General features: G+C 30.2%; 1 protein-coding gene across 1 annotated transcript; it reads left to right on the top strand.

Annotated features, from left to right (window-relative positions):
• Positions 1 to 4,741: 4,741 nt before the first annotated feature.
• On the top strand, positions 4,742 to 7,992 carry LOC137808329 (putative disease resistance protein At5g66900). The gene is made up of 5 exons (XM_068609385.2): positions 4,742 to 5,039; positions 5,348 to 5,751; positions 5,920 to 6,281; positions 6,467 to 6,714; positions 6,842 to 7,992. The coding sequence occupies exons 1-5, from the start codon at positions 4,838 to 4,840 to the stop codon at positions 7,666 to 7,668; spliced, it is 2,043 nt and encodes a 680-aa protein (XP_068465486.2). The 5' UTR covers positions 4,742 to 4,837; the 3' UTR covers positions 7,669 to 7,992.
• Positions 7,993 to 10,836: the final 2,844 nt, after the last annotated feature.

The raw sequence follows: 10,836 nt of genomic DNA, 5'->3' as shown, positions 1-10,836 counted from the left end.
TGACAATAAGACTTTTAAATCATTTAGCATAAAAATTTATTTTTATTAATTGAGTAATAAAATAGTTTAAAGTAAAAATAATACTAAAATAGGTTATAAAGGAGTATATACTATTCTATAATGATATAGATTGAAATTTTGAATTTATAGTAATGGTGTTTAAAAATAAAAATCTGCTTGCATTATAATTTGAAGTGAAAATAAAAAGGTCATTGAATAAATAATTGAAGTTTTTTATTTTTGAACTTTTAATTATATAATAATAGTAGTTTAAAGCAACCCAAATATCTTACCGTTCAAGTTAGAGGCGATTGATTTGACATTTTGTTATATTAAATCGTGATATTGAACTTTACATAAGTGGAATTCATATGAGAACCAATACATCAGGAAACAACTTTTTGTTTTTGTGTTAGTTGGGAGGAAATGTTCTACTCAGACCAACATTCACGTGTAAGCCGGGAATAAAGTGATTCCTTTGAATGAAAGAAGTGATTCGTGAATATTCAAAGACAATTAAAGAGAAAAAGTAGGAGGAATGGAGAAGAAAGAGTAATAGGAATAATTTTCCCGTAGAATCACAATCCAAATCCCACATCAAATTCATACATAGATGGATCGGCTTCATCCTTCTACTTGGAAACTAATATGGTGATCAGTTTAATAATTCTAAAAAAATCAACTACTTGATATATTTACCAAAGTTCTCCAACCTATACTATTATACTCAAATCAATCTAAACTGAAGTTAGTTAACATTAAAAAATTTGATCAGGAAAAAATAATATCATTTACAATTATCATTCCTTTCTTGGTTGATAATAAACTGTATATCTTTCTTTAAAACAATTCTACAATTTAATTTTTAGTTGAATTAATATTGATAGGTATTTAATCTCGCGAGTTAAATATTCATCATCCAAAGGGGAACATTAGTATGCATAGAATGCTTGTTATTTGAATTTGTATGTTAAGTTTATTACTCAAAGTATTAATGTTAAGAATGTGTTAATTGTAGTATCTTTGCATTCTTATGATACATTTGTTCCAGCCTTTAATGCTTTACATTTTTTTTATTAGGGTGAACAAGTCCAATTTCACCCTAATGAAGAGAAAACTCATTATAGGGTTTGAGAAAATTCAAACAGTAGAACCTGATGTTATGCAAATGAGCATAGCAAGTAATATTAAGTCCGCTCTTCCCAAAACTGATAATGCAAAAGAACTTATGAAATTTGTGGGAGAGCACTCTCAAACGGCTGATAAGTTTCTTGCTGGGACATTAATAAGTACTTAACCACCATGAAATTTGATGGTTCTCGTACTATGCAGGAACATGTCATTGAAATGAAAAATATTGCAACAAGACTTAATATCATTTCAAGTGACTTAAGTCTTCTTGCAATATTTGTCATTTCAATGATATGTTCATGCATAGTACAAGAATCATCAAATTTCATGATGATTAAGGTACTAATTAATGTCCCAACAAGAAACTTATCAGCAATTTGAGAGCGCTCTTCCACAAATTTTATACATTTTTTTGTATTATCAATTTTGGGAAGAGAAGACTTAATATTACTTGTTATGCTCATTCGCATAAACATCAAGCTAAGTATGTTTGACTTTTCCCAAGCCCTATAATGAGCTTTCTCTTCATTGCTATTAGCATCACTAACAACAACAAATTTCTCAATTTGAAAATCCAAATCAAGATCCAATACACCTAAGTGAAATTGGACTTGTTCACTCCAATAAAAAAAAATTAAATCATTAAAGACTGAACCGGCGTAGCGTGCGAATGCAAAAACACAAGAATAGATATTGCAATTAACACATACTTAACATTAATACTTTGAGTCATAAACTTAAAGTACAATACAAATTCAAATAACAAACATTGTATGTATACTAATGTTTTCCTTCGGATGATACATTAGTACACAAACATAATGTCACTAATAATGTGTTAACTTTATTCAGTAATACATATGCATTAATTAGGAGTATTTATTATTTTTGAATATATAAATAAAACTAATAACGCATATTTATTACCAACAATCATATTCATTAATTATAAAAACAACTAATCAACATTTGGGTGATGCATAAATGTCTAATAATTATAATAACGAATTTCAATTTACCTATAAATCAATCATTCATAATTTAACATCCATTCTACATGTAATTGAATAAAATTTATCATTTATTTAAAATTAAATAAAACATAAATATTTAATCACTTTGAGATGATTACAAATTCAACATGCAATTAATTCCAAAATCACTATTCTATTTCGAATCTTAAATTTTTTTTGATGTGATCATCAAATCCTTACTTACACCCAATTAAAATAAAAATAATATGCACTGTAACGTAAGGTGGAATATAGAATTTAGTGAAATGTATAAATATAATTATGAAAAGCAATAGGCTAGCGGTTTTCTCCCTACTTTCAAATAATAATAATAATAATAATAATAAAACATATATATATATATATATATATATATATATATATATATATAAAAAAGAACATTATAGAGACGTAAGCATTATAGGAATGTCATCTACCTTTATCTTTTAAGAAATTGCACTTTTCATATAAAGTATTGGTAGCATTAAAGAAAAGTTAATGGCTTTAGTTGGTATAATGCTCTTTTATATATATATTATTCAATTAATTCTTCATAATTTTAAAATTAGGGTTCTTAAAATTGGGAAAATTTTGAAATTAGGGTAATAAGATTGGAAAAAAATTATCTTTGATGGAAAATCATAAATTTGAGCAACCTCTCTGATACTAAATGTAAAATAACTCATACTAATAATGCACATCATAAGAATATTTCAATTATGATCTCACACGTCATATTCAATTATAACAGAGATAAACACTTACCTCCTTGAGAGTCCACATCTGAGCAGTTTCTTTAATCTCCTCTTCTCAATCTATCTTTTACATCCTATGAACAACGTCCTCTTTGCATAGAGAGAACTTATTTATATTCTTTCTCAATCTCCATGAGATTAGGTTTTCATTAGATATATATTATAACTTCTCACATTAACCAATGAATCTTTTATCTTATTAATCATATTCAGGCCCAAAGCCTAATATCAATTTCATACCGAGTCACAAAATTAATTTACATAATTTTCTAAAATTAATAAGTATTTTTATTCTTAATTATATTTTTTTTCTATTTTCTAGTGGTTGCTTAAACTGTTTTTTCTTCTCTCTACATTTTTTTTAACGAGACTATCCCAAGAATGTGAAGTGAAAAAAAAAGTTTATTTTTATCAACAATCTTCTTCTTGCTTTACTTTTTTAACGAATTCCTTTTCTTCTTAAATTTAAGTTGTCATAATTTAATATCTCCTATTTTATTTAAAAAAAATAAATCAAAGGGTTAAAAAGTGTGGTGTTTTTGTTAATTACGTGGTTTAATTAGAGAAAATAGCTATAATGTTCACATTATTGTAGGTACATTGACTTACATGCCATTTGATTTTCATTTACCTTAAACTCCGAATATTTAAATATAAATTAGAATATTTATTTTAAATGAGAGTATTTTAGATATCTTTTTTATATAATTATATTTAAAAATAATCTTTTATTTCGTTGTACTCTATTTTTCATCCTTATTTTTTTTACAAAAAATATTAATAATAAAAAAATGTTGAATTATAATATAATTATTTATGGTAAATATGAAACATATTTTATATGAAATTTAATTAGGGAGAGAGATAGAGTAACCTCAAAATTGATTTAAAAAATACTTCTCATTTTCATATATTATTTTTAATGTTATTGTTAATAATTTAAAAATGAAAAATAAGAAAAAAGTGATTCTTTTAAATTATCCCCATTTATTACGCTTCCCCTTTATATGCACACAGTTAAAAATTGAGTCATATCCGATTTATAAGATAAGCGTTACCAAACAGCTTTTGAAAATTGCGGCGAATCGAAGTATTCCTATCATAACATTTTTCTTCAAAATTAGTGGTCAACCGTCAAACCGATGAAAGAAACTACCATGAATGGCACACGAACACGTTCATTTGGGTGGAATCAATTTCCAACAAATCACAACATAATTAAACCTTAAATCAGAAACCTATCTTGCCATTATTTTACTTCTTTTTCATGACTAAGCTTAAAGCAAAGTAATATTATACTATGGATTTCATTCTTGTAAAACAAGGAATGCATTTGGAAGTTTTTAAACCTATGATGCTTAATCATGCAAAAACTTTAATTATGTTACATATATTTCATAATAATGTCATCCATTGATTTTTAACTGCTACTTTCTTCATAGAAAAGTTAAGTTGGAACCATGGGTGATGCAATGAATGGTTTTAAGTCATTTTTTATTGATATTATTTTATTCCCATATTTTTTATAATATCATATCATAATTTTCAATATTATTATTTTAATATTTTTTATATTATTTAATTAAAAAATCACTATTTATTATATATATTTATATTTAAACTTATCATATAAAAATAAAAATTATATACAATTCTAAACATTAACATATTGTGAAAGCAACATTTCCCTATTTTATGTGAAAGCAAGATTTTCCCTTATTTTATCTCCGTCGAAGAGGCAAAGGAAAAGTAAAACACGCATAACTACGTGTTAGAGATGAAGACAATTAAACTAACACGGCGACATGCATGGCTATAAATATGTCTTTCTTATGATTCAAACCAATCTTTCAACCGCAGTTCTCCATATACAAGAACTTCTTTGATCGTATAAACTTGTTCGTTGTTTTGAGAAAGAACTCGAAAAGTTGGTTATTCATGGAAGAGACAGCACAGCAAATCAAGCGTCCTTTTGGAATTCCTGAAAAGCCAGAATTCACTGTTGGGTTGGATGTACCATTGAGCAAGTTGAAAACAAATGTTCTCAGTGAAGGTGTGTCCGTAACTGTGTTGACCGGTTTGGGAGGATCGGGGAAAACCACTCTGGCGACAATGCTCTGTTGGGATGAACAAGTCATCGGTAGGTCATTTTTGGTTCTCTACAGTAACAAATATTGAACCATATCAACTTCTTCTTATAGGTCTTTTGGTATAGAGCTCTTCTTATACATGAATATATATATATAGCAACAGAGAAAGGTAAAAAGAAATTATTAGAAATTTTACTAGCAATAGGTTAAATAAATTTGCTAGCCGAATGCTCTGATACATTTCTGAAATGTAGAAAATAGCCAAAAGCAGAGTTTAATCTTACTGAGTGTTCATGCACAGTTTAAGATTGTTGTAGAAAGAATCCCCGGGCTAACTAATCTCTCTGGTTTTCTCTAGGTAAATTCAAGGAAAATATTTTATTTGTCACCTTCTCAAAAGCGCCCAATTCGAAGATTATTGTAGAAAGACTATTGGAACACTTTGGATATGAAGTACCAGAGTTTCAAAGCGATGGAGATGCAATTCATCAATTGGTACTTTTGCCGAGGAAAATTGATGCAAATCCAATGTTGTTGGTCCTGGATGATGTTTGGCCCGGCTCAGAAGCAGTTATTGAGAAACTTAAATTTCACATTTTAGATTATAAAATTTTGGTGACTTCAAGGGTTGCATTTCCTAGACTTTGCACTTCACTCGTCTTAAAACCTCTTGTTCTTCAAGATGCAATAACACTTTTCCGATATCATGCTTTCTTGGAAAGAGGAAGTTCAAATATTCCTGACGAAGATCTTGTCCAAAAGGTATTGTTCCTTCTTTCTGGCATTATATGCAATCCATACTTTTTTTTATATATGAAGTCATTATTTGAAATAGACATCATAGATTCTGAGCTAAAATTGCCCTTTTTATATTTAAAGCTTTGGTGTCGGAGTCATAGCAAACTAAATTTACTTACCCTGGAAATGCAGGTGGTGAGACATTGCAAGGGTTCACCCATTGCCATTAAAGTGATTGGTAGATCACTCAGTAATCAGTGTATTGAGTTGTGGCAAAAGATGGTGGAGGAGTTGTCACAAGGTCATTCTATACTTGATTCTAACACTGAATTACTTACTTCCCTCCAAAAGATCTTGGATGTATTGGAAGATAATCCTATCATCAAAGAATGCTTCATGGACTTAGCTTTATTTCCTCAACACCAAAGAATTCCTGTCGCTGCTCTCATTGATATGTGGGTAGAGTTGTATGGACTAGATAATTATGGCATAAAAGCAATTGCCATTGTCAACAGATTGGATTCCATGAATTTAGCAAATGTCTTAGTAACAAGGTACAGTCACAATGACTACTTATATTTCTTCTCAACTGCTTCATCCTAACATACTCTACAGCACATGAGAGGAATATTTAATTCCTTATAAATGATTCCATATTTACCTTATTATGGATTCTTATATTGCCTATATTGTGAGGGAATTTTTCTCCGTAAAGAATTAATTTCTGCTCATTTATCAGGAAAAATACAAGTGACACGGACAGTTATTATTATACCAACCATTTCATCGTTGTTCATGATATTCTAAGAGACTTGGCACTTCATCAAAGCAACCAGGCTCAAATTGAACTGAGAAAAAGACTGATAATTGACATCAATGAGACTAAACCTGAAGGGTGTCTTGGAAAGAAGCAGCAAGGCATGATGATCCGAACATTGTCACAGAAAACCCAAAAGATAGCTGCCCGAACATTGTCTATATCAACTGGTTAGTTATTCCTTTAAATAAAGTATAGACACATTTACTTAGAAAGTAAAGTTGCTAAAGAGAAAGTCACTATGATCTATCATTTGTTCCTCTTCTACTACTGACACCATTTGGGTTGATTTTGCAGATGAAACTTTGACTTCATATTGGTGGCACCTACAACCAGCTCAAGCTGAGGTTCTGATTTTAAACATTCGAACTAACCAGTGCTCCTTTCCAAAGTTCCTGAAAGAAATGAGCAAACTAAAAGTTCTGATAGTCATGAATTATGGTTTCCATCCCTGTGAATTGATCGATTTTGACCTACTTGGCTCCTTATCAGTCCTAAAAAGAATGAGACTAGAGAGGATTTCTATTCCTTCCTTTGTCACATTGAAGAATCTTAAAAAGTTATCCCTCTACCTGTGTGATACACGCCAAGCTTTCGAAAACAGTAACATGATAATTTCAGACGCTTTTCCAAATCTAGAGGACTTGAGTATTGAGTATAGCAAATATATGGTTGAATTGCCTAAGGGACTGTGTAATATCACCTCCTTGAAGATGCTCAGTATTAGTAATTGCCATAAACTTTCTACATTACCCCAAGAAATTGGAAACTTGGAGAATTTGAAACTTCTGAGGCTAAGCTCCTGTACTGATTTGGAAGGGATACCACATTCTGTTGGAAGACTTTCAAATTTAAAACATATGGACATCTCAAACTGCATAAACCTTCCTAAATTACCTGATGAATTTGGTAATCTTTGTAATCTAAGAATTCTCTACATGACAAGTTGTGCAAGGTGTGAATTGCCATCCTCAATCATCAATCTTCAGAATTTAAAGGAGGTGGTATGCGATGAAGAGACGGCTGTTTCATGGGAAGCTTTCAAACCTATGCTTCCCAATCTGAAGATAGATGTTCCTCAACTTGATGTCAACTTGAATTGGCTTCATGCAATGCACACCTAATATCTGTTTCATACAATTGTCATTTTGTTTGCCAAGTTGTGGTGGAAAGTAAAGGGAAGAAAATAAGGCTTGGCTTGCACAATGGATTATGATAAAAGGGTACTTTTAAGTTCTAAATCTGTTAGTTGGTTCCGAAGGGGAAAACAGGGGAAATGAATTGTTGTTGAATGTCATTTGATTCTTTCATTTGTTTTTTATCTTCAATATTTGCTTCAGTTGTTAAATGATAATCTCTGAAGTAAAACTGGTTTCAGTCATCTGATCCTTACCTTCTGTTAATACTTAAAGCTCTATATAGTACTATTATTACAATTTTGGAGAAAATACATTACAAACTATTGTTCCTGGATGCATCCTATGAGAAATACCATCAATTTATTTGTATAACAATGTATTGCGTGATTCTTGGATCAAAACAGAAAGACAAAATAATTTTTTGTGTGTGTATATTTTGCCCTCCAAGTTTAAGAATCAAAATATGGATAACTTCAACCGGTCTTCAACAATTTCATCAATTATAAAACGTGAAGTACATCCCCATCTTTTTACGTTTATTTTGAAGTAAACGTGACGTTCTTATTTGAATAAAAAAATTAATTAAAAGAAAACCCTTTTTCTTTATCTTTACTAAGAAAATGAAACTATAAAAAATGCTTTTAATAGAATGTAGGTTAGGATTTATGAAAGCATTGAATGACATAACTAATAAATAACTAGCTATAGAAATGTCACATGACTACAGTACTTAGTTGCTACATTTAATTGTCAAGTACTTTATATACATAGCTGAATGCTAATGAGATTTTTTTTTTTTTTTATCAGCAAATAGCAATGAAATTAAATAAGACCACTTCAGGGGTGGTCCAACCCTTATAAAAAAACAGATTTTCTCAAAGAGCCTTTCCATCTACATATCAACCAAAAGACCTCCTACTCTCTTTCCCATCTCAATCAATAATAAAAGAAACCCAAGAAACAACCTTTTACATAAAAACTAAACAGAATACATACATACCAAGGGTTCAAGACACCAATCAGAGAATGAGAAATTAGCTGACGGTATCTTTGATGAGATCCATGACCAAACCTTAATCTGTGTTAGAGAGAAAATTTTTGTGTGATCAACCACTCCACCTTTAAATAAACAATTATTCCTGTGCCTCCATATCTCACTAACCAACGCAATCCACAGGTTTCCCATAATAAGATTAACTGAAATAGGTGCATCCAGAATCTTAAAATGTTCAAAATGAGACCCAGGATCCATACAATCCACTGATCTTATTCCTAACCAGTTATAACAGAGATTCCAAATTAGCCAAGCAACTCTGCATTCGCAAAACAAATGATTTGTTGTCTCCTCTGACCTCCTACACAAGCAACACAAATTACTCTCGATCTCGATTCCTCTTCTCTCTAGATTAACCCTACAAGCAACCTTGTTTTCAATCACTCTCCAAGCTGTGACTTGAGCTGAGGGGAGCGCCTTAATTTTCCAGAAAAATTTATACCTTCTTAAGTCTTCCTCACTACCTTCTCCCCTTAAAAATCCATAAGCGGACTTAACTGAAAACTCAGTTGAATCGCTATCCTTCCAAACCCAACTATCCACTGTTTCTGTCTCTAGTGTCTTATTAGAGATCAACTCTAAAAGTTGACTTTCTTGCTCCTCTTCCCAAGCGAACAGACCCCTTCTCCACCTTAAGTTCCACTTCCACGTCCCGTTTTCCCACAATCCACAATCACATAAAACCATATATTTAATGAGATTACATTACCAATCTTTTTAAGTATGTCATAGCAGTAAATAAATGAAAACCATATATTTTCAATCAATATTAGTATAACAAAGTCATGAAAACTGAACTCATATTGAAACTTTTGGCACTTAAATTTAGCCACAATGTATTATTTTAGTCTTGTGAACTAATAAATGCAAGCAATTTAAATATGGTTTAAACCTGGATTCGATAGAAGAGTCATTAAACTTGGTTAATGAACTAATCAGATAAATAAAAAAAATTGAAGTTGAGTCTGCATAGTTTGGTTTGATTAGTTCAACCAACTTTTATATAAATATTTTGTGTGTGCGTGTGTGTTTGACAAGTGTAGCTTATTGGTTACGGATATGAATGTGTTATGTATATTATCGATAATATATGTGTTTTGTTGTTGTCAATCAACTTTCTGGAGTTGCCTCCAGCTGAAGCAACTAATGCAACTGCAACAGCAGAAGCGTGAGTTCATTGTTTTCCTTTATAAAAATGCTACAATCTTACACGTTATCTGTATATGAGGGTAACCCTTCTCATTTTCTTCAAACCTTCTTTTTTATTTTGTTCAGTCGAATGTATAAACTTGCATTCTTATATTATTTTACAGACAAAGCAATTTCATTAAGTATGGCTTATAAAGCGCATAGCCTATCAAAAGAGAAGAGTGATTTCGAACAAAATGAAAAGCTCCTGAATTAACAGATTGAACATTTAATGCAGAGTAAATAGTGTTACTACAGAAAAAAGAGAGAATAAATATGTATAAGTCATGCATGCATGCATGCATGTTAAATTAAGATAAGCTTTCTTATTTCCACCAAATATCCTTGGCATTAGTAATCTTTCGTTTCTACTGAGTTAGAAGTGCTTTTCACAGCTTTTATTACACCAATACAGATTTTTTTAGCCAACAAATTTTAAAAATCTTTCTAATAACTTTATATCCACGTAGAAATTAATTATACAAGCGAAAGCACTAAAGAGCTTTTTTCCTTGTTAGCGGAAGTAATTTCTTTTGAGGCCAGAATTGTGTACATTATAGTTATATTTATATTGGAGATATGGAGCTAAATTTGATACTCTTTTGAGGGGGATAATTGTGTAAGTTTATTTATCAACCTGATAGAAATGTATTTTTATAATGTATTTTTTTTGTTATTCATACTTTTTGTTTGTACATGGGTTAGAGTATATTAGTGTTTTTTATTCAATATAAGAAAATTTTGCCTTTTTTTCATACATAAAAGTTGTTAAGAATAATATTCTTCCTTGTAATATTCAAACACTTTTAAAAATAGTATATCATTGTTAAGGATTCTCATTATTAATTTAGTCATTATTTTACATTGTGATGCACAAATGCATTTTAAGATATTTAAACCAATAGGTTTGA

Source organism: Phaseolus vulgaris, chromosome 3 (assembly GCF_051622355.1).
Source record: "Phaseolus vulgaris cultivar YP4 chromosome 3, ASM5162235v1, whole genome shotgun sequence".
NCBI classification, from domain to species: domain Eukaryota; kingdom Viridiplantae; phylum Streptophyta; class Magnoliopsida; order Fabales; family Fabaceae; genus Phaseolus; species Phaseolus vulgaris.
This window is presented reverse-complemented; position numbering and strand designations above follow the sequence as displayed.

Bases quoted from the DNA above. Each gene is read 5' to 3' on its own strand.
- LOC137808329 (XM_068609385.2), top strand. From the start codon at position 4,838: ATGGAAGAGACAGCACAGCAAATCAAGCGTCCTTTTGGAATTCCTGAA. The intron at 6,282-6,466 runs GTACAGTCACAA...CTCATTTATCAG, and splicing joins GCAAATGTCTTAGTAACAAG to GAAAAATACAAGTGACACGG. The intron at 6,715-6,841 runs GTTAGTTATTCC...TTGATTTTGCAG, and splicing joins AACATTGTCTATATCAACTG to ATGAAACTTTGACTTCATAT.